This window comes from Hemitrygon akajei, chromosome 5 (assembly GCF_048418815.1).
Source record: "Hemitrygon akajei chromosome 5, sHemAka1.3, whole genome shotgun sequence".
NCBI classification, from domain to species: domain Eukaryota; kingdom Metazoa; phylum Chordata; class Chondrichthyes; order Myliobatiformes; family Dasyatidae; genus Hemitrygon; species Hemitrygon akajei.
Genome location: NC_133128.1, coordinates 151,368,419 through 151,393,493, shown reverse-complemented (window position 1 = coordinate 151,393,493; position 25,075 = coordinate 151,368,419). Strand labels below are relative to the sequence as shown.

General features: G+C 40.1%; 1 protein-coding gene across 6 annotated transcripts in view; it reads right to left on the bottom strand.

Moving 5' to 3' along the window:
• The window catches only part of armc8 (armadillo repeat containing 8), a 133,500-nt gene that overhangs the window by 8,600 nt on the left and 99,825 nt on the right, over nucleotides 1-25,075 (bottom strand). For 4 of the 6 annotated variants that reach the window (XM_073046881.1, XM_073046880.1, XM_073046877.1 and 1 more), the window contains one exon: nucleotides 830-925. In XM_073046881.1, the coding sequence (XP_072902982.1) occupies nucleotides 830-925 (96 nt within the window). Of the gene's footprint in view, nucleotides 1-829; nucleotides 926-17,214; nucleotides 19,310-24,064; nucleotides 24,700-25,075 lie in introns of those variants that run through there. The other 2 variants (XM_073046883.1, XM_073046882.1) reach the window with 2 other exon arrangements.

The following is a 25,075-nucleotide window of genomic DNA, read 5'->3' as shown; positions in this document are numbered from 1 at the left end:
ATGTTAAATCGACTGCTAATGAAATTTTCTATAAAAAGTATGGCATAAATGCGTACCACATATTTAAAATATGAAATTAAAATAGAAACAGTTAATATATAATTTAGATTTCCAAATTTCAGGAAGAAATTTGATTTTCCTGTAAAATTTCATATATATATATATATATATGAAATGTTTTAATAAAAATCTTTAATAAAAAAGAAGTGTTTTAATAATCTTTTCGCAACCAGAAGACTGAACTCTCAGGTTTAGTTACAAGAAAGAGAAGGTATGGTTTTTAAAGCAATGGTAGAAATAGAACCTTATCAATCAAATATCAGATTCCACAAGTGCAGTCACATTGATACAATGAACTTCATTCACAATAAAATATCTAGAAAGATATCAGTTTGACGAAGAAGTACAATATTTAAGAAAATTATATTATGCATGGATATTTTTGTTGGTGTGTCATAAAAAATAAAGTCCTAGATTAATTTAAAATTATATTATAAAATTAAATCTCATAGATTCTATGATTTTAAAAATTGCCCTGCTGGTATTTGTAGCAGATAAAATTCCCTTAAGCAATTGCCTCTTACACGTAAAAACATCAGGCATAGCACAGCACAAGTGTTCCCAACCTGGAGTCCACAAACACTTTGCTTAATGGTTTTGGCATAAAAAAAAGGCTGGGAACCCGTGGTATAGCACTTCCACTCTGAGTTCAACAATGACAGCATTTGTTTACAAATAAAATCAAATACTGAAACAGTAAATGATTATCAGTACCAAAGTGAAAACATATATTATTTTTTCTAAAATTTAAGGGAAAAAAATGACTTACCATGTAGTATTTGATTTTTTGCAAAATATCATCATTTGTCATGATGAGCTCCTTTGCAGTTGTTCCATCTGCTATGTTAGCAAGTATGCATAATGTCTAAATGATATTAAAAATAACATTTTTCAGTAAATCAGCAGAGATGCAAAATATACAGTATGAGAGCTCAGGTCAGTGATTAATACAGAATTAAGTAAACTTTTATCATCAGTAAGGCCTCAAATAAACAAGCCAATTTTTATAGAGAAGGCAACTAAATATATTTCTGAATTGGAAGCAAGATCATATTAGAGACAGAATCAGCATAATACACTTTTTCACTGTTCCTAATTAAGAATAAAACATGAAAATAGATTTTGCAACATGAAATATGTAAACACGCTCCTATGTCCGGAGCATTGTTAAATTTCTGCAACATACAACCTTCATTTGGACAGCACATTTAATCTTTCTGATGTAATGGAGTGACTAAGTTGGTCAAAAGGATGGTGCCAACAAACTAACAATCTCTAACAACAAGAAGGACTACGGCAACAGGCGCATGGGAATATCCCCATCTGTGGACTCCCCTTAATTCACACATGATCATGGCTAACACTAGATTCATGTACAATCAATTCTTTGACATGCCCTTACCAGCCACTTGGGAAAAAATTATTGCACTTTTCTTGTGCAGATCTCATAAAGCTAACATGGGTAGTTCCAACTTTAGCAGCAAATTTAGCATTAAATCTCACCACAAGGGTAGCTTAGAAAATGGTGGAATTATATGGCAGCCTACTCAACCATACTCTGGCTTGGCTAGTTATCAAAATTTCAATTTTCCATTATTTACAGACAAACAAAAACATTATAAAACCATTTGAAGTTAATTAAATGATTTTTAAATATTCCTAAGATAGGTGCTGGGGAATTGTAAAAAAAGTTCCACACTTACAAAGGGATTCAAGACCTCCAAGTTTATGTTCCCACATTTACAGCTAATTAACACTGGCTGATTTACTCCATAAAAGTTGGCTCCTCCATTTCAAATCTGATTTTGTAAAGTCCAGTATCCTAATATCAGCATTTAAAAGCAACAGGTTAGATAGCTCAATTCTGTTATGCATTTTTAAAAATATTTTACTTTTCATTCACATGCACTTTCTCAGCAACACCCTAAATTATAGTATCAATAATCACATGGCTGCTGCAGGTTCCTATATTTCTGGAGCATCAGATTGCTAGTCCAACATCGAATACTAAATGAACAAAATTCTTTTCCAGTCAAATGTTGGAAAAACTGGGTGCCGTTAATCCTTTTCATAAGGTCCATTCCCTTGCCACCATCTTCATTCCTTTCTCTGATAACTATCTAAAACTTAACCGAGGATGACATCATACTTCATCAATTACATGCCATTAGAAAGAACAATCATTTTGACCTTCACAAAACTGCATAAGCAGCCTTCCATTGCTCATCTGCTGAAACCCTCATTCACAACTTCACTACCTGTAACCTAAACCAGGTACTTTATTTCTACTCTTCATCAACATCCTAACTTCACCTATGTTCTAAACTGCACCAAAGTCTATTTAACTGCCACAGACTTACTCCTCCAAATCTCCACCAGCCTTACAACGCTCTAGGGCAGGGGTTCCCAACCTGGGGTCCAAGGCCCCCTTGTTTTATGGTATTGGTCCACGGCATAAAAAAGGTTAGGAACTCCTGCTTTAAGGTAACCTCTGTTCCTCAAATTGTGGTTACTTAAATTATCCACAATTTCAGTCCCTCTAAAGATGGCTTTGCTTTCAGCTGCTAAGGTCCTACAGTTTGGAAGACCTACTGTAAACCTTTCAATATTCCTGTTTCCTCCACCAAGATATTTCAACATCATACAATTCTACACTCAGTAGCCACTTTGTTATTTACAGGAAGTTTGAGGAGCTGTGCATTCAGAGATTCTCTTACGCAAACCATTGTTGTAACACGTGGTTATTTGAGTTACCGTCACCTTCCTGTCAGCTTGAACCAGTCTAGCCATTCTCCTCTGACCTCTCTCATTAGCAAAGCACTTTCACCCACAGAAGTGCCGTACACTGGATTGTGTAATCCATTCTCTGTAAACTCTAGACTATTGTGTGAAAAAAAATCCCACCAGAACAGCAGTTTCTGAGATACTCAGACCACCCCATCTAGCACTAACAATCATTCAATGGTCAGTCACTGAGACCATATTTCTTCCACCTTGTAATGTTTGGTTTGAACAACTAAACCTCTTGACCAGGTCAGCATTCTTTTATGCATTGAGTTGCTTCCATATGATCAGCTGATTAGATATTTGCTTTAGCAAGCAGGTGCACTGGTGTATCTAATAAAGTGGCCACTGACTATATATAAAATATTAAATTTTATTACCTAACATATTACATATTTTACCTAATATATAAGCAATAATAGCTGCAGATAAATTGAAGCTTTTTAGTAACATAATTAAAGTGATTAATATTAATTCTAAAGTAAGTGCAATATAGCCCATGTAATTAGGTACATAATTACAATTAGGTTATGAAAATCTGTTCTATTAGATCTATTTCTGCTAATAAGAGCAATCTGTCAATTTTGCTGACTCAACATTACAATTGTTTTGCTGTATGTAGGCATGTTTACAATAAGTAGAAACTGTATAAACCTATTCCAAAGTTTCCAAACTATTTTTTACTGTTAAATATAAACTATGAGCCAGCTACAGGAATAACTGTATATATGTTAACCTATCTTAAATGGAACTGATGTATACAACCTGAGAAGTAACAGTGCTGCGATTAATGAGTTTTTATTGATGTGCAGAGCTGAAGCAGAACTGATATACTCTTAAAAGTAGACCCTTAACAAAATGAGGGGTAAAGGGATATTCAGCTATTTTGAATCATGATAAAAGACATACAAAGCCTTCAGAAATAGTGAAGAAAGAAGGGTCTGATGAGAATGAGTAAATCAACTTGTGTTCCACAGGGGTCCACCCGTTCTTTTCACAACGTATGTCTACAATTTGGATAATGGAATTGATGGCTTTGTGGCCAAGTCTGCATACGATACAAAGATAGGTGGAGGGGTAGGTAGTTCTGAGGAAGTAGAGAGGCTACAGAAGGACTTAGACAGATTAGGAGAATGACAAAGAAGTGGCAGATGGAGTACAATGTCAGGAAGTGTATGTCATGCAGTTTGGTAGAAGAAATAAAAGAGTTGATTATTTTCTATATGGAGAGGTACAAAGGGACTTGAGAACCTTGCACAGGATTCCCTAAAGGTTAATTTGCAGGTTCAGCCTGTGGAGATCAAGGCAAATACAATGTTAGCATTAATTTCAAGAGGACTAGAATATAAAAGCAAGGATATAATGTTGAAACTTTATAAAGCACTGGTGAGGCTTCGCTTGGGGTATTGTGAGCAGGTTGGGGCCCCTTATCTTAGGCAGGATGTGTTGAAACTAGCAAAAGTTCAAAGGAGGTTCATGAAAATGATTCCAGGTTTGAACAGCTTATTATACAAGGAGTGTTTGATAGCTCTAGGTCTCTACTCACTGTAATTCAGAAGAATGGGGGTGACCGCATTGAAACCTATCGAATGTTGAAAGACATCGATAGAATGGATGGGATCTTCCCTATGCTGGGAGAGTGTATGACCACAGGACAGAGTCTCAGAAAAGGGAGGTGTCCTTTTATAATGGAGATAAGGAGGAATTTCTTTAGCCAGACAGTGTTGAATCTGTGGAATTCTTTGCCATAGGCAGCTGTGGAGGCCAAGTCTTTGTGCATACTTAAGGCAAGATTGATAGGTTCTTGATTGGTCAGGGAATGAAGGGATATGGGAAAAGGTAGGAGATTGGGACGGAGAGGAATAATCGATCAGCCATGATGAAATGATGGAGTAGACTCAATGGGCCAAATAGTTTAATATGTTACGGTCTAAATCACAGTAACAAGAATTAAGTAGGGTTAGGGTTAGGTTGAGATTATGCGGGCAGTGGGCGAATCAGCCCTCTTGTGCTTGAGATTCAGTTTCACGCGACCCTGCCACTTTGATCTGGCCCACGCCTTCATGAACCAGGTCCAACACATGCCTTTGTTGAATCTTGCCCCTCTCGGGTTACGGTTAGGGTTAGGGTTAGGATGCGAGTATGTGGGCAGTGGGCAAAATAACCCTCTAGTGTTTGTGGATCTCTTACTGGAGATGCCTATCACTTCACCCTGCCACTTTGTTTTTTGGCCCACATTGTCATCACCTAGGTCCCCGACTTGCCTTCATTGAGATCTTCCTCCTTGTTAACCTCCATTCTGGAATTTAAGTTAAATTGGTGGTTATTATTTATGGATAGTGCTTTGGATTTGGGGTTTTTTTTAGTGACTGGGTGCTGTGATCTGGGGGTTGTGCAGCAGCTAATTGAAGAGTGTTTTTGGGGGAGGAACCAGCCGGGGTATAGAGTTAAATAATGGGGGTTGAGGATTCCTGGCAAAGGGAGGTGGGGCAGGGTGGAAATGGCATTGCGGGGGGGGGGGGGGTTGTTCCTTTTCAGTAGGGGGGGGGGAGGACTGGACTGGGAGCCTAACTGCTGGTGATCTTGGGTGAATCTGGCTCCTTGGTGGCATGGGTTTATGGGGGTGTGTAGCATGGTTGGAGATGTTAGGTTTAGGGATAGGGTAAAGGACTGTTATGTAATCCTTTTTGTGTGGTGTGGATTGGGTTATTTGGGGTGCTGTCTGGTTTAGTTGGGGAGTGCAGTCCGTTGGAAGTTAGGGCTAGGGTACAGGGTCTGATTGGGAATGTTTGAGGGATGGCGCCGTACTGGTGATGTGAGGTGAACCTGGCTCCCTGGTGGGGAGAGGGTTCAGGTTTATGGGGGAGTGTAGGAGGGTTAGGGGTGTTAGGATTAGAGGTATGGCTGAGAGGTGGGGCTGTCCTTTTTTTTGGGGACTGGCTTGGGTAATTTGGGGTACTATCTGGTTTAGTTGGGGTACTGCCTGTTTTAGTCGGGGTGCGCGTTCCCTTGGAAGTTAGGATTAGGCAGAAGTGTAGGGTTGGGGATGTTTGTGGGGTGGTGATCTGGCCCTCTGGTGGGGGGAAAGATGTTAGGGTTAGGGTTGATGCTGGGGTGGGGTGCAAGAGGGGACAGTGGGGGCGGTGTTACGTAAACTCCTTTTTAGGGGCTGGCTTGTGTTATTTGGGGTACTGTTTGATTCATTTGGGGTGTATGTTCCATAGGAAGTTAGAGTTAGGGTGAAGGGTGGGACTGGGAATGTTTGTGAGGTGGCGTGGTATTGGTGATGTGGGGTGAACATGGCTCCCTGGTGGGGAGAGGCCTAGGGTTTGTGGGGGAGTGTAGGAGCGTCGGAGGTGTTGGGATTAGGGTTATGGCTGGAAGGTGAGCTGTCTTTTTTGGGGGTTGGCTTGTGTTATTTGGGGTGTGCGGGGGGGGTTGTCCTTGTAGTAGGGGGGAGGACTGAACCAGGAGTCTAACCGCTGGTGATATTGGATGAATCTGGGTACTGGTGGTGTGGGGTGAGCATGGCCTTCTGCCGGTGAGGGCCGTAGGGTTTATGGGGGTGTGCTGAAGGGTTGGAGATGTTGGGCCAAGGTGTGTTGCTTGGGTAGTGGGGTCACGGGATCTTGTGGTGGTGGGAGGACTAGGGTTGGGCTGCCCAAACTTATTGTGTAGTGGAGTGAACTTGGACCCCTGGTGGAGAGAGGGCACCGGTTTATGGGGGTGCGTAGGATGGTTGTAGTTGTTATGTTTAGGCATACGGTCGAGGAATGTGCATGTAGGCCACCCCATGGGGGGGGTGTTTGGAAGAAAAGGAGCACGGGGTCCCGCATTAAGTAGGCCTCCTTGTGGCGGTGTGGCCAGGGTTCACTGGGGTACCGTCTGGTTTAGTTGGGGTATGTGGTCCTTTGGACCTTAGGGTTAGGTTTGGGGGGGGTAGGGTTGAGGGGGAGTTTCACTGAGTGGCGGAGGGTATAGCTGGTGGTGTGGTGTGGGTTTAGCTCCCTGGCAAGAAGAACATCCGTGTTTTTGGGCTGTGAAGATGTTAGTTTCAGGGCAGGACCATGTGTTGGGAATGTATCCTACCCCCTGGGCGAGTGCTGTGTTTGGATCAGACTGGTTGTTACGTGTCTATTCTTCCTAGTGTTTACCCCTCGTAGAGTTATAATTTTTAACTTTATCCCTCTCTATTCTGTTTAGGTGGTACTATTTGGGGAATTAAGTTCTGTTTTGGGGCCTAGCTGTTAAGCTCTATTTCCAAAGTAAGAAGTCCCTTTCCTATTTAATGGCCCCCTGTCTCAATTTCATTTCTGAGTGGGTGACTGAAGGGGATCCTCCTCTTCCTCCTTACTCTGAGTTTCTCGATCTTCTTTAAGAAAAAAATTTTTTTCTGTTGGCTCTCTAGTGGGTATATCCTATCCAGCTGGCCTAGCTTTTTAGGCCTCGTTTAGGCCGTACGGGGATTAAGTCTGTAGTGTTTCAATCCATCTCCTCTCTGCTCTTTTTCTTTGGGCATTTGACCAGTTTATGTTAGTTTCCAGGCCTAATATTTTTAAGGAGTACGTCCCATGCTCCTGGAAGTGCCTGCTAACTGGTCTGTTTTGGTTTCCCCTTCTGATGTTACTGAGGTGTCCCATGAGTCTGGTTCTCAAGCTGTTGCCCGTCTCCCCTATGTATATAATATGGCATTCTGTGCACAGGATTGCATATACTACATTCTTTTGTTCACAAGTTATCCTCTGCTCTATCTCGGCCCACTTTCCTGTGGCTCTGTTGTGTATGCTTTTTGAAATTCTCAGGTATATGCATGCCCTGCAGTTTCCCACCTCACAGTTTGGTGCTGCTCGTACTTTGGTACTGACTGGTATGTCTTTCAGATTTCTACCCCTTTTGAAGGCTGAGACAATGGTGCATTGTCCCAGTGTCCCCGCTTCCGTTTTCAGTTCTTCAAAGTGTGTTTTGACCGTCCTGTGAATATTCACTGCCATCCCACTGTATCCTGTTATCAAGGGTAGTTTCCGTGTTGTGATGTTCTGTGGTCGGGGATTTGTGATACTTTTCAGAAAGTCAGATTTGATGTGTCTAAGTCTCCTTCTGCTGTAGCCCCTGTGTCTAAGTGCAGAAAAGAGGATAGTTGTGGCCTGGTGGAAGTCCTCCGCCCTAGTGCAAATGCGGTGAAACCGGGTCAGCTGTCCCTTGACAATGCCTCTGAAGGTGTGTTTGGGATGGTGGCTCTCTGTGTGTAGGAGAGTGTGTGTGGCTGTGGTTTTAAAGAATACCTTGGTAGCTAGTTCTTGGTTGCCATTTTCTGGTGCTAGCTTTAACACTGTAGTGTCCAGGAAGTCAATCTTCTCCCTATTTGTTGTGGCTTTAACCTTAATGGATGGGTGATGAGTGTTTAGGATTTGAATAAATTCCTCTAATTCCCCCTCTGAGTGTGTCCACACTCCCCAGATGTCATCCAGGTATCTATAGAGACACATGGGTTTTTTAGGGCACTTTGGATAGACTGTTTCCTCCCACCCAGCCATGTATATATTGGCATAGGCTGGAGCAAACTTCTTTCCCATTGCTGTGCCCTTGACTTGTAGGTAGAATTCATCATTGAATTCAAAGTCATTTTTAGTCAGGCTGAGGTGAAGGAGTTCTAGCAAGGCCTCGTCTGGTCTCCCTAGCTGAGGGTTCTTCTGTAGGATGTCCCTCACTGCCTCTATACCCCTGTCCGTTTCAATATTGGTGTACAGGCTTTCAATGTCCATGGTGAAGAGTATGGCCTCAGGGGGCACTGACATGGAATTGACTATCCAGACAAAGTGATATGTGTCCTTGATGTAGCTGGAGTGTTTCTGTGAGACTGGATTAAGGCAGGCATCAATGAACTCCGCTATCCTGTATGACTCACTGCTGCAGTCTGACACGACGGGCCTGCCAGGTGGAATTTCCCCCGGAACAGTCCATGAGTCTGGGTTCTTGTGTATTTTGGGGAGGATATAAAACTTTCTTGCTCGTGGCTGCATCCCTGTCAGGTACTCTACTTGCTTCCCTTTGAGGTACACAGTCCTTTCCAGTTTTTGCAAAATGTTCCTAATTTCTGTGTGTGTTTCCCAATATATGAGTTCCTTTAGTTTCGTGTAGTGCTCCGTGTTGTTTAATTGTCTGTGTGCCTCAAATAGGTATTGCTGTTTGTCCATGATAACTATGCTGCTCCCTTTATCCGCTGGTTTGATAACAATGTCCATGTTTTCCCTCAGTTCTGTCAGGGCTGCTCTCTCCTTCCTAGTTAGATTGGGCTTATCCTGTACTTCCCTCTCCCTCTCTATTATCTCACCCAGTGTGCTCTTAAATTCTAGAACAGCTTCGGACCTGTACCTTCTCTTGGGCATCCAGTCTGAGGGAGGGGTGAAAGGGGTCTTTCTACGTTCTGACTCACCGAAATAGTCAACGAGTACCAATCTCCTATAGAACTTATTCATGTCCCTCTCAATCTGCTCCTCAGAGTTTTGGAGTTGGTACAAAAGTGAGGCCCCTGTTCAGAACCTTTTGCTGGGTTTCTGTAGGGTTAGGATTAGGGGTTTAAAGTGAGGTAAAAATATTTAAAGGATACCTGAGGAAGAATGTTTCCATCCAAGGGATGATTGCAATCTGGAGTACACTATCTGAGAGAGTAGTGGAAGCAGATACTCTTACATTTAACAAGCACCTGAATGAACACTTGAATTACCAAAGCTTAGCAGGCGATAGACAAAGTGCTGGTAAATGGGAAGGTTATAAACAGGTTCTTACTTGATGGTTGGCATAGATATTGCAGACAAAGAACATAATTCTGTGCTGTTTGACTCTATGACAACCCATAACACCAGAACTCATATACCTCACAGCTTCTAATACTAAAATGCACATAGATAACTGGCTGTCTAATAATCTTCCCTTCTCAGCACTTGTTAATAACACCCACAACTCAGATCACACAATCACATCTACTGAACATCATATATCATAATTTCCTCTTTGCCTCATGGCATAAGGTTACAGATTATCCTATTAAGCAGAAGGAACTTCCCAATTATAATTGTTTACGAGGCTGGAGAGAGGTCACTTCATTATGGTCTTTCATCCATCCAATCCTGGCTTTTACTGAAACTGAGGTCATTCTAGCAGGTCAAATCACTTCATTCTGGACTAAGTGTAATTTAAAGAATGAACAAAAGTGTATTTGCATTTGGTCTTATCCTACTCTCAGCATCTCCTAGAGCACTTTCCAAGCGATTAATTACTTGTAATTTTATTGTCAATGGACATCCTACAAAGCATAATAGGCACAAATAACCAATTGCACCTTGAAGATGCTGTTTACACTAGCTGGATACTCAGATATCTGGGAGAGTTAAAACTAAAACAAAATTGTTGTTAATAAAAAGGCAAAATTATTAACATTTACACAGTCCATCAAAACAACCAAGAGCTGTGCCTGAAACAATAAACTCAGCTTCAGATTCAGTTTATTGTCATTTAGAAACCACAAATGCAATGCAGTTAAAAAATGAGACAACGTTCCTCCAGAATGATATCACAAAAGCACATGACAAAACAGACTACACCAGAAAATCCACATAATGTTTGGCAATCCCCAATCCAGAGTCCTGACTCTCTTCACTGAATCAGTGCTTCTAACCTTTCTTGTTAATGGGTTAGATTCCCAGTATTATACATCTAATTGCTCTGCATCCAGTAGCTGGAGCAATTTCTTGGCATTTTAATAACTTTGACTTGATTCTCTTTATTATTACAAGAAATTAAATATTAACTTTCACATTCACGCTGGAAATAAACAGCTGGTGTTTCAGCTGCTGTTGTTTCAATGTGAATGGACCACTCTTCTCCAATAGACAAGCTGCAGCCTAAAGTAAGTTTTTTAGTCATATGTCCTATACACAACAGCCACATGGTGGAAATGCAAGTAAATTAGAATTGTATTAGATTGGAAGTGATGACATGCTCTGTTTAAAAACATTTATACCCATTATCATTTGATTTTTATTGAGTGATTCATAAAAATCAACAGTGATGCTTTTTTTCCCCTCACTCAATTAATTCATGACTCACTCTTTGAATATTCGGATAACAGAAGTCACCATGGCAAGCACCGTTAAAGAAATACAAAAAACTTGGCCCAAGGTATTTCCTCTTATTCTGCTGTCATATCCAGCTTATAGCCTTCACAATGAAGGCTCTGCGAAAAACAGATTGCATTTTTTCCATCATAAAGCAATTTTAACTTCAGAATTTGCAGACTTTTCCAGGGAAATTAATAACTGCAACCCCTTCAACCATGTTCATTGGTAGTGAATGAAGTAAATTAGTTCTATACAACAGGCTTTCTACTTAATATTCTTAAAAAAAATTTTAAATAGGCCATCTTTATACTCACACATGTCTGATGTGGACTACTTTATCCTATGGCAACCTACCTCTTGATTCTACATGTCTTTCCACCATCCACAAGGCACAAGTCAGGCTTATCATCTCCATTTGTTTGGAATGGCACATAACCAACAACACTAAAGCTAAATACCCAAAGCAGCCCAAATCTATCACATTTAAATAATCCATTATTTACTGGGGAACCTGGCACTACTAATTAGGGACAATATCACAGCTGCACTCAGGGCAGACATAATGGTACAGGTAGTCCCCGAGTTACGAACGTCCGACTTACGAACAAGTCGTACTTACGAACCGAGGAAGGAGAACGCCCTCCGCCACTTTAAGTCGGATCGCAACGCTGTCCGCCATATTAAGTCATTGACACTGTGGTGAGTGTGTAACTTTCAATTTGGATTAAATTTTTCTTAGCAAGATGCACCCTGACCCCCCCCACCCCAATCTTTTCCGGTCAACTGGTGGTGCAGCGAGATCAGCGCCCGGTTCGAGAATGGAGGTTCCCGAGTTCGATCCAATGACAGACTACTCCCGAGCATGCTCTCCATCCATGCCAGGTTGATGTTGAGCTCGCTACTCGACCTCGTAAAAAAAACATTGCAACCTCCAGTTTAAATTCCCACGCGGAATATTGAGGAGGATCAAATACAGCCCCAAATACAGGACCCAGCACAGCTCGGGACCCACCGCCCGCAGTGTTTCTGTTCCATTGATGGGAAGCGATCACCATTGAAAATAAAGTGGAAATAATAAAGCGTTTGGAAAGAGGTGAAATGTCATCGGTCATTGGAAAAGCTTTAGGCTACAGTCGGTCAACCATCGGAACAATTTTAAAGGATAAAGGATAAAGTGAGAATAATGGAGCATGTGAAAGGCCCTGCCCTGATGAAAGCTACAATTATTACTAAGCAACGCAGTGGTTTAATTATTGGAATACATACGTTTCTTAACTGTTTTATATGCATAGAAAGGTAAAATATATACTATATACTAAGACAAACATTTGACTAACTGACGCTAAATAATACCGGATGTACTTGTTCCAACTTACATACAAATCCAACTTAAAGATGGACTCAGGAATGGAACTCGTTCGTAACCCGGGGACTGCCTTTTAAGGATAGGCATGGTCCTTGTGGGGGAGCTTTAAATTGGAGTAAGGCAAATTATGAGGGTTATTAGGCAGGAATTAAGAAGAGTTAATTAGGAACACCTTTTCTCTGGGTAGTCCACATTAGACATGTGGAGGGTATTTAAAGATCAATTGCACAGCGTACAGAAAAGGTACGTACCTGTTAGAGGGAAGGATGGGGAGTGAAAAGTAAGAGAACTTTGGGTGTCCAGAAAGGTGATGAATTTAGTCAAGAAGAAAAAGGAGAAGTATGTAAAGCTTCAGAAGTTAGTTTCAAATGAAGCACATGAGGAGTTTAAAGCAGCCAGAAAATAACTCAATAAGGGAATTGGGGAAGCAGGAGGGGCTATGAAACGTCCTTGGCAAGTAGGATTAAGATGAATCCCAAGGCATTCTGTACATACATCAAGAGTAAGAGGATAACTAGGGCAAGGCTGGGACCACTCAAGGATAAAGGGGGAAACATTTGCTTGGATGCGGAAAATGTGAGTGAGGTACTTAATGAGTACATTGCTTCAGTATTTTCCAAGGAAAAGGATATGGAGGACCAGGAGATCAGTGTTGAGTGTATAAATCTGTCAGGGCATTTAGAGGTCAAGAACGAGGAAGTGTTGGGCCTCCTAATGAGTACTAAAGTGGATGTCCCCAGGGCCTGATGGGATTTACCCCAGGTTATTGAAGGAGGCAAAAGACAAGATTGCTGGACCCGTGACCAGTATCTTTGTGTCCACTCTAGCCACAGGCAAGGTCCCGGAGGACTGATGAATGACTATTGTTGTACTTCTGTTTAAGGAGGAAACAAGGGAAAATCCTGGGAACTATAGACTGGTAAGTCTCACATCAGTTGTAGGGAAATTGTGGGAGAAAATTCTTAGGGATAGGATATATGAGCATTTAGAAACCCATGGCCTAATTAGGAAAAGCCAGCATGGCTTTGTGTGTGGCAGGTTATGCATAACCAACTTGACTGAGTCTTTTGACAAGGTGACGAGAGAGATTGATGAGGGTAGGGCAGTGGATGTTGTCTACATGAATTTTAGTATGGCATTTGACAAAGTTCCTCATAGAAGGCTAATCCAGAAGATTAAGAGGCATAGGGTCCACGGCACATTATATGCTTGGATTCAGATCTGGCTTGCACATAGAAGACACAGGGTAGAGATTGAAGGGACTTATTCAAGCTGGAGATCTGTAATTGGTGGTGTTCTGCTGGGACCTGTGCTGGCACCTCTAGTGATGTGTATAAACGACCTGGATGAAAACATAGATGGGTGAGTTAGTAAATTTATGAATGATACCAAGATTGGTGGAGTTGTGGATAGTGTAGAAGACTGGCTAAGAATACAGCATAATATATTGAAATTAGTAGTATACTGTAGATTTGGAATGGAGCTCACAACACAGCCGCCATACACGGCGCCATCTTATCAGTTGCAGATATGGGCCAAGAAATGGTAGGTGGAGTTTAACCCAGATACATGTGGGGTGTTGCACCTTAGTAGGACAAATGCAAAGAGACAATACACTTTTAATGGCAAGATCCTTACCAGTGTTGCTGACCACAGAGGTTTTGGGATCCAATTTCATAGCTCCTTGAAAGTGGCTACACAGGTCGATAAGGTGGTTACGAAGGCTTATGGATTGCTCTTTTTTTTTGTCGAGACATTGAATTCAAAAGTCAAGAGGTTATATTGGAACTTTATAAATCTCTGGAGTATTGCAAACAGTTCTGGTCGCCCCGCTATAGGAAGGATGTTTTGTAGAGGGTGCAATAGAGGTTTACTAGAATACTGCCTGGTTTAGAGGACATGTACAATCATGAGAGGCTGGATAAACTTGGGTTATTTCCTCTGAAGCACCAGAGGCTCAGGGGAGATCTTATAAAGGTTTATAAGATTACAAGAGGCATAGATAGAGTGGACAGAGAGTATCTGTTTTCCCGGGTTGAAATGTATAATACCAGAGGGTATGCACTGAAGGCGAGGGGGAGTAGGTTCAAGGGGGATGTGAGGGGCAAGATTTTTACTCAGAGTCATGGATTCCTGAAATGCACTGCCTGGTACGGAGGTGGAAGCAAATACATTAGAGGCTTTTAAGAGGCACATGGACAGGCAAATCGATGTAAGGAAGATGGAGGGATATGGATGTGGTGTAGGTAGGAGGGATTAGTGTTTGGGTGTTTTTTTTAAGCTGGTTCAGCACAACACTGTGGGCTGAACAGGCTGTTTCTGTGCTGTACTCTTCCATGTTCTAATCCCTTCACCATTGGTGCAATGAGTCCGCAGTACCACCTGTAAGACACACTGTAACAAATTGCCAACAATTCTTTAATAGCATATGCCAAAACTTCAATCTCTGGCAACCTGCACAAGGACTGCATGTACACACTACCACCCCACCCCACCCTCACCATCATTTTATGAAAATATATTGTCTTTGCAGTCACTGGTTAAAAATCCTCAAAACACTGCAGATCCACTGATGAATATGAAAATTCTATACATTTCTTCTAATTTAATTACCCATTACCAGTTTTAATCACAATGCTTTCTTGTACCTTTTTCAAAGCATATTCTTAGTTTTAAACTGCTTAATGCTTTTTTTTTTAAATCGGTGCATGAGATTGTAGTCTTATTTTTTCCCCTCATGACAATATACAGTAAAAATCTGCTGGATCAGGAGATTTTTCAACCTGATGTCAGAATCAGAAACAGAATCACTTTATTGCCAGTATGTGAAACATATCAGAATTGATTGTGATTTGGTGTCAAGCATAAAACCATAAGACTATAAGATATAGAAGCAGAAGTAGGCCATTCCGCCCAGTGAGTCTACTCCGCCATTCAAACATGGGCTGATCCAGTTTTTCCAGTCATCCCCACTCCCCTGCTTTCACCCCATACTCTTTGATGTCCTGGCTAATCAGGAACCTATCTATCTCTGCCATAAATGCATCCAATGACTTGGCCTCCACAGCCACTCGTGACAACAAATTCTACAGATTTACCACCCTCTGACTAAAGTAATTTCTCCACATCTCTGTTCTAAATGGACGCCCTTCAATCCTTAAGTCGTGCCCTCTTGTCCTAGACTCCCCTGGTATGGGAAATAACTTTACCATATCTGATCTGTTCAGACCTTTTAACAGTTGGAACATTTCTATGAGATCCCCCCTCATTCTCCTGAACTCCAAGGAATACAGCCCAAGAGCTGACAGACGTTCCTCATACAGTAACCCTTTCATTCCTGGAATCATTCTCGTGAATCTTTTCTGAACCCTCTACAAACACAAAACAATACCATAACAGACAACACGCAACCAACAATTTACAAGACAATAGTGCAAACAACAATGAGCAATCAATAATTAGCAAAACAGTCACATCACAGACATCGATAACCAAACTTAAATAAATATGAACAGACTAAATAATTATCAACAAAACAAGGAGAGCAGGAAATGCCAATGATGTTGTGCAGGGTAAGTTAGGATATTACACCTGAGTTTTGTTTAGAAGCTGGATAGCTACAGGAAAGCAGCTTTGGAGATGACATTTAGTCCTGGTGGTGATGGACCTGCAGTTTCTCCTTGATGGTAGTTTGGTGAATAGGTGACTGATAGGATAAGTGAAATCTGCAGTAACTGTTTCATCTCTTTTCTTCGCTCTGGTGATGAGCAGGTCTTTTAATGTCGGTAGCTGACAGCCAATGATCTTCTTCACTGAGTGGACTACTCACTGCAAACTAGACTTGAAGTGGGAGGAGGCGGCAGAAAACAAAACGGTGATAGAGGTGGTCACAACACTCTCAATGATGGCTGAGTAAAAATTCATCAGGATACCACCTGAGAAGTTAAGTTTCCTAAACTGGCGTAGGAAGAACAATCCCTGCAGGTCTTTCTTAGTGATGATGAGTGGAATGAGCTTGTCCCACTTCAATGCGTTGGTAATGGTAGTTTTATGCCTCTTTCATGACTTCTAAAAGAACCTTGGACTAAAACAATACCAGAATCCCACACCACTTCCCAGCCAGCCTCTTGTAAGGATATCATCACTTGCTCTCAGTTTCATCGTCCCTGCCACGTCTGTTCCTGAGATGACAGTTTCTTTCCCAAAACATTTGAAATACCTTTTTTCAGGAAACATTGTTTTCCCTCAACTGTACTTTCACCCGCATCTCCTCCATTTCTCATCCTGCCTTCTTGCAGACAGAACAGAGAGTTCCCCTGGTCATCACCTCTCACCATCAGTTTCTGTATCCAGCACATCAAACTTTATCATTTCCGCCAGCTGCAACATGATCTCACCATCAGTCATACCTTCCCCTCCCCACCTCTTTCTGCATTTGGCAGGGATCACTCACTCTTCTGGTTCGCTCTTATCTATCCCAAGAGTTGTATTTTCAAGAAAAACTCTTAACATTGTCAAATATAATTTTGCTTTCCTAATCGGATGCCTACTCTGCTTTATCTTATAACATTTTTGGCCAGTCTGCTGTCATATCCTTTATTATAGTCTAGCCTTTCCCTGCCACTAATGCAAGGCTAACCAGTTAGTCATTTTCTGTTTTCTTTTTTCTTCCTATTTTAAATAGTGGGGTCATATTTGCTACTTTCCGATTTGCAGGATCCACTCTAGAACTACATTAGTAACTGTCAGCATACTATCATAGCTTTTAAGTACCAAAGCCTTTTAAACTAACTTTTTAAATATTTCCATGGAGTAAAATAAAGACTGGAACATGCATGCATAAGTGACATAAAAGCCAAAATAAATAAATGAACATTTAATTATAAATTATTATTTAAACAGGTAGGAAAATTTAATTTTTTAATGTATGAATAATAAGGCACAAATATCAAAATCAGCTCCTTGGGCCATAACAGCTTGTAGCGTAGTAATTATGTGGTCCATTAAAATATTGTAATAAAAAAATAGAAACTGCTAGAAATACTCAGCAGGCCAGCAACATCTGTGAACAGAGTAATAGAGTTAATTACAGACCTTCCATCCGAACAGCTGCTAAATATTTCCAGTATTTTCTGGGGTTTTTTCTGACTGCCAGCATCTGCTCATTTTAACATCATGATTTAATGATCAGATACACTTCAACAATAAAGCATAATATTTTCCGGCCACTTTTATAGTGTTGTTATAAACTCATTGACATACAGAGTTTATACTAGAGAAAAGGAATCACAAATAATTACCTGAACATTTTTAAAAAGCCTCAGTTGCCCATGAAACCAGCATAGTTCAATGTCAAAGTTCAAAGTAATTACAAGAAACACAATAGAATTAATGGCAGACCACCCCAACAGGATGAACAAACCATCAATGTGCAAATACAAAAAAGAAATAATAATAGCATATATTTTCATCAACAAAAACAGGATTCAGCATTCCACACAATAATACGGAATTCTAATAAGAAGTGCATACCACTAAACTTAAATGAAAGGACAACCCCAACAAATAAAGGAATTATCACAATACAAGAAAAAGTTAACCAATGGAAGAGCATGATTCTCCATGGAAGACACAAAAACGGTCTAGATATCCACAAGGAAATGTCAAACTCTTGGCCCAGAGTTCACAGAAATAGGGGAGTTTCTTGTGGCAATACAGGACCAGATGCTTAACACAAAAAAAATCAAAAATAAATTATAAAAGAACAACAAATTCAAGATGATAAATGCAGAAAATGCCAAGAGAAACCAGAAACAATTTAACACGTTACAGGATCCTACAGCAGCTTAACTCAATCTTATTACTTACACAGGCACAATCAAGTGGCAAAATAGCATTCACCAAAACCCTGCTTTAAAGTACACACTTCAACAAGATGCCATACCTCATTATAAGTACAAACTTGGTCCAGTTTTAGAATCAGAGTCCTACAAATAATATTACAACCAATCCATTATTACAGATTGGATAAACCATAATAACCATCCAGATATATTACAGGATACATAATAGATATAGCCATTCCAAACGCACACAACATAAAGAAATCAGTAAGTGAAAACACCAGAAATTTGCTGAATTAAAAGAGGAAACTGAAAGACTATGGAACACGATCAGGGTATACATTGGCCCAACAGTGATATCTACTACTGGTATCATCCCAAAGTCACTACACAATAGCATTAAAGAATTAGGCCTGCACAGCAATATTTATGTAAATCTTCAGAAAACCACAATACTAAACACCGTCTGAATAGTCTGAAAGTTCCTAGCAATTAAGAAATGAGTGTGCTTGGCTATGACCATACCTCAGGCTTTACCAGCTTGAGCTGAGAGGAAAAAATAATAATAAAAAATAAAAAAAATTAAATAAGTAATAAGAAGAAGAAGAAATAAATATCAAAAACATAAGATTAAGAGTCCTTGAAAGTGAGCCCATAGGTTGTGGAAACAGTTCAATGATGGGGCAAGTGAAGTTGAGTGAAGTTATTCCCTCAGGTTCAAGAGCCTGATGGTTGAGGGGTAATAACTATCCCTGAACCTTTTAGTGTGGGTCCTGAGGCTCCAGCCCCTTCTTCCTGATGGCAGCACTGAGAAGGAAGCATGGCCTGGATGATGGGGATCCTTGATGATGGATGCTGCTTTCCTTTGCCAGAGCTCCACGTAGAATTGCTCAATGGTGGCGATGGCTTTATCTGTGATGGACCAGGCCATATCCACTACTTTTTGTAGGCTTTTCTGTTCAAGGTGTTTCCACACCAGGCAGTGTTGCAACCAGTCAATAAACTCTCCAGTACACATCTATAGAAGTTTGTCAAAGTTTTAGATGACATGCTGAATCTTCGCATTCTTCTAAGAAAGTAGAGGTGCTGCCGTGCTTTCTTCATAATGGCACTTATGTGCTGGACACAGGACAGATCCTCTGAAATGATAACACCGAAGAATTTAGAGTTGCTGACTCTCTCCACCTCTGATCCCCCGATGAGAACAGACTCACAGACCACTTGTTTCCTCAATAATCAGCTCTTTGGCTTTGCTGTCATTGAGTGAGAGATTGTTGTTGTGGCACCACTCAGCCAGATTTAAAATCTTCTCACATGCTAATTCTTCAGCATCTTTGATCTAGCCAACACAGCGATGTCATCAACAAATTTAAATAAGTTTTTGGAGCTGTGCTTAGCCTCAGTCATAAGTCAAAATCATCAGTGACAAACTGATAAATTATCACTGGAGCATATTTCAGTTCAGTTAGGCAAAACAATTATGGCTAAGAATTTGGAAAGCCATGTAAACATAACAGTCGAGTGCTAGTAATGGTCCATACCAAAATTTCAGTATTACACACTGATCGCTTTGCATCAGTGTAGTTTACAAAGGCTTTCATGCAAGGAATGACACTAAATGAAAAATGAGACTGATATTTCTAAAGCGTCAAAGCAGGCAGGAACCCAGCCAATTTGGTTACTCCTCAAACCTCAAGTATTAATCCTCTATCTTGTTATTCTTGTGTACATAACACAACTTTCTCAATGTTATTTCATAATGGAAAATATTGGATGCTTTTTTAAAAAAGAAAAAATGAGGTTACTCTTCCTCTTTGTTGTAAAACTGTGATGTTAACAAGAAATTGCTACTATTTATAGCCAGACATTAATAGTCATCATTGTCTAGCGCTCATATACGTAATTGGAAAAAAGACATAATATCAACTCAATTCTTTTTAGAGAGAGTGGAACCTAGGCAGGTCTCAGTGATTTGCATGCTACTTCTAAAATTCTTATTTTTTATTGTTCAGAAGTGAGACATTTGTTACTAATTTGAACTTTTATTTGCACATCAGCAAGACAGACATCAACCTTGTGATCCACATTTCAATAACTGGTGTAATCCTTCCTTTGAGCAAGTGATAGGGAAACACCTAATAGAAAAAAATATTGACCAGAAGTTAAAATATCAATAAGAATACAGTTATTAATGGCAACCTGCAGAGATTTATCACCTTTAACAGAGTAAAACATCCGATTGGATTGTTGAAAGTGACTTTATTAATCATCAGTAAAATTTGCTGTTTTTATTCTATTATTACTTTTGAAGCATCAATGGTCCGAAGACTACCAGCTAGGAAATAGAAGATAAACTACTACATTTACAAAGGGATCTCGTACTGAAGAAAAAATAAATTGAGATAGCCGTGATTACATTTTGGTTAAGGCAGAAGTTTTTATGAATATATAAAGTGGAAGAGGGTGGCTAAAGTCAACGTAGTGCCCTTGGAAGACGATAAGGGGAAATTGATACTGGGTGATAAGGAAATGGCTGAAGCATTGAACGACTATTTTGTGTCGGTCTTCACGGTGGAGGACACGTCTAATATGCCAAAGAAGGATGTTATGGACGAAATGGGAGGTGAGGACCTCAATAAAATCACTGTCACTGAAGAGATGGTGATGAGCAAACTTGAGGGCCTGAAGGTAAATAAGTGCCCTGGTCCTGATGGGATGCATTCTAGGGTGCTGAGGGAGTTGGTGGAGGTTACAGTAGATGCATTGGTAACCATTTATCAAAATTCTCTAGACTCTGGACAGGTCCCGACGGATTTAAAAAAGGATGCAGGCAAAAGACGGGCAATTATAGGCCAGTTAACTTAACATATGTAGTCGGAAAAATGCTTGAAACTGTCATTAAGGAAGAAATAGCGAAACATTTAGAAAGGAGTGGTTCCATTAGACAGACGCAGCATGGATTCAGAAAGGGCAGGTCCTGTTTGTCAAAATTACTAGAGTTCTTTGAGGACATAATGAGTGTAGTGGATAGAGGGGAACAGGTGGATGTTGTATACTTGGATTTCCAGAAGGCGTTCGATGAGGTGCCGCACAAGAGACTTATAAATAAGATATGGATACATGGAGACAGAGGAAGTGTATTGGCATGGATAGTAGATTGGTTAACCAATAGAAGGCAGAGAGTTGGTATAAATGGGTGTTTCTCTGGTTGGCAGTCAGTGGTGAGTGGGGTGCCGCAGCTTATCATTTACACTGATGATTTGGAAGCGGGGACTGAGTGTAGTGTAGCAAATTTTGCTGATGACACTAAACTGAGTAGAAAAGCAAATTGTACAGAGGATTTGGAGAGTCTGCAGAGGGATATAGACAGGGTAAGTGAGTGGGCCAAGGTCTGGCAGATGGAATACAATGTCGGTAAATGCGAGATCATCCACTTAGGAAGGAATAATAGAAGAGCAGATTATTATTTAAATGGTAAAAGACTGCAGCATGCTGTTGTGTACAGGAACTTGGGAGTGCTTATGCATGAATCACAAAAAGTTGGCTTGCAGGTACAAGAGGTTATTAAGAAGGGAAACGGAATGTTGGCCTTCATTGTTAGAGGGATTGAATTCAAGAGCAGAGAGGTCATGCTGCAACTATACAGGGTACTGGCGAGGCCACACCTGGAGTACTGTGTGCAGTTCTGGTCTCCATACTTCAGGAAGGATATACTGGCTTTGGAGGCAGTGCAGAGGAGGTTCACCAGGTTGATTCCAGAGATGAAGAGGTTAACATATGAGGAGAGATTGAGTCAACTGGGACTGTACTCTCCAGAGTTCAGAAGAATGAGAGGGGATCTTATAGAAACATACAAAATTTTGAAAGGGATAGATAAGGTAGAAGTGGCAAAATTGTTTCCATTGGTAGGTGAGAATAGAACTAGGGGACATTGCCTCAAGATTCAGGGGAAAAGAGTTAGGATGGAAATGAGGAGAAACTGTTTTTCCCAGAGTGGTGAATCTGTGGAATTCTCTGCCCAGGGAAACAGTTGAGGCTTCTTCACTTAACATATTTAAGAAACAGTTAGATAGGTTTTTACATAGTAAGGGAATTAAGGGTTATGGGGAAAAGGCAGGTAGATGGAGCTGAGTTTATGGACAGATCAGCCATGATCTTATTGAATGGCAGGGCAGGCTCGATGGGCCAGATGGCCTACTCCTGCTCCTATTTCTTATGTTCTTAAAATAAAATAAATGCCTTGACAATAGATTAAGAGTTCTATTAGCTGTGAGTTTAAGGGGGAAAAAAGCAAAGTTGTACAAGTCAAATGGGATAGGGCTTTGAAATAATTTAAGACAGCAAAATTCCAAGTCAAGATAATATTAGAAACTATTTTGTCCAGATTTTAAATGATATAGGGGACAAGAAAAATGGAAACAATCTGATCAGTGATATTCTTGAGACAGAGAGCAATTTTATGCTCGGAATAAAAATGTTGGTAAAGCCACTATCAAACAAAAGGCAAAATTTGGATGCCAAATTTTAGATACAGGTTCTGAAGAAGTATTTTCAGGCAGGAAAAGAAGAGAAAAGAATTAAGAAAAGTTTTCAGGAAACTTTTCAGGAAAAGTTTCAACACATGTCAAAATGGCTGAAGACCCAATGAGGTTGACAGCTGGCTAAGGTAGATGAAAGGAAGAGGGGAAGATCTTAAGATCAAGATCAAAAGAATAAGGTGCAGAAAATATATATATTTCAGAACATCAAAGTTCTGTACCAGTGTCTGTAAGATACAGGGCTTTTTTACATGTCCTACACAACTGCATTAGTAGCTTGAATACACAAATTTGCTTTTAAAAATGTTGGAATATTGAAGGCTGAAACTCTTGATGAAGTGAAAAAATACTTCATTTAATAGTAATATTAAATTCCATATTAATAATGGAATGAAATCTAAAGCACGCATGCAACAAAGCTGCAGACTTTGAAGACTGAGCATATGTACAGCAGAATGAGTCAACGGGGGATACGCTGGTAAGATACTATTAGAGAAGCTGAGTTAGAAGTAAAATGCTTTAATTGCAGGAATAACATGACCTTTTTAAGTTTAATTCAGAGACTTAACAGATTTCAGACAATCAAGAAGAGTATTACTGACAGCAGTTTCTACATTTAACTGCCGATGCAAATGACAGAAATTGATGTTTCAATTTCAGTGAGTAATGATGGTCATGTTACAACTGTGATTGCAAAAAGAATGCATCAATAAATATAAAAATATACACAAAATGCACAACTGTAACCCTCTTGTAATAATGTGTAGAAAAAAAGGTGGCCGTTCTCTTGTCTTCAAGTCAGTGAATCCTAGGTTTAAGTTCAGAGAATTTCCACTAAGTTTTAAATGAACATTTCATTGCAGTGAGAAGATGCTGCAACATTAGAAGTACAACTGTTCAGACGAGGGATTACCTTGCCTGCTCTTTCATGCGGACATAATAGATCAAAGGCATTATTTTGGAGAGCAGCAGAACTATATTATACCTCTAACAAAATCACAAACAAATCACTAACTCCTTTTTAGGTTGCCTCCATAACCTAAGGTTATTTATTCTCTTTCTTTCAGATGGACGTATTTTAATTTGGTTTTATTAGGAAATGAGACTTGTTATCCTTACCTAGAATAACTCTGGAATACAGGTATCTATTAATCAGCCTCTGAACATACCTCACAAAGCGTTTAGTTGTCTTGTCATCATCACAACACAGCTTACTTAAGGACAATTTGGACAGGTAATACATGCAAGGCTTGCTGGTAATGCCCATATCACAAGAGATAATTGTTACGGATTCAGCAACAGTAAACGTATAAGTGAGGCAGGGGTTTTTATTACAAATAAAACATTTATTAAACACTGAAAAACAAACCCCCAAAAGTAAACAAAGGACTAACGCAACCAGAAATCAGCTGCTGTGCGGCAGCTTAAACAGTTCTTAAAGGGATAAAGCGAAAACAGTTCTTCAAAGTAGTACTGCGAAAGTTCAAAATGCTTACAGTCCATTAAAGGAGAGACTTTTTTAGACGATTTAAATTCTCTTTCACGTCGTGTTGCTGCGGCTCCCAGTCGAACTATACTTTTCCTGGAGAATTTACGAAGATGAAAATGAAATGGCTTAAAGGCACTGACCTTTCCTTGACAAAACTGTGCACCCAACCCTTTCTGCTCTTATCGCAGGGGCTAACACAGGCACAGCCAACAAATTCCTTCCGAATGAGGATCAAACAAGGTTGAACCTGTTTCACCATCAAAATCGACTTTCCTCGATCTTTTAGCTCCCGAACTCCGATCTTCACTCTCCACTGATTTTTAACTGGCAGTATTATAAAGAAACTGCCGGCAATGACCTTTTAAACTTTAGGCATTAAATAAAACTCCACCTTTCAACGGAACTGCATCATAATATTGAACCACGCAGTAGCATTGAGTCAAAATGGCAAATCCAGCCACGAATTGCCCTTCCTCACAGGGAGGGGTCCACCTTTTATACCCTGTTGAAAAAAAACTGTCACATGACCTCTACTGGCGGGAAAATGACGTCACTCCACCATCACAAGACCATCACCTTAGGTCCAGTATAGCTTCAACACCACTGTCACGTGACAAGTACAAGATACCCACGGGTATGTAACATAATAAATTTAAAAAAGATCTAAAATAAGATTTTAAATTAAATTAAAATCTAGTCAAATGTTTTGGAATTGCTACTTCATTTTATGAAATGAAATAAATGTTTTGTGCTTATGTCAAATGTACTATGCTAATAAATTCAAAGTACGTAAAACTGAATATAATATCTAAGTTATGGAAGGATATTCGACATTGAGCACATAAATAATTATGACTAAACAAATTTCAACATCCTTA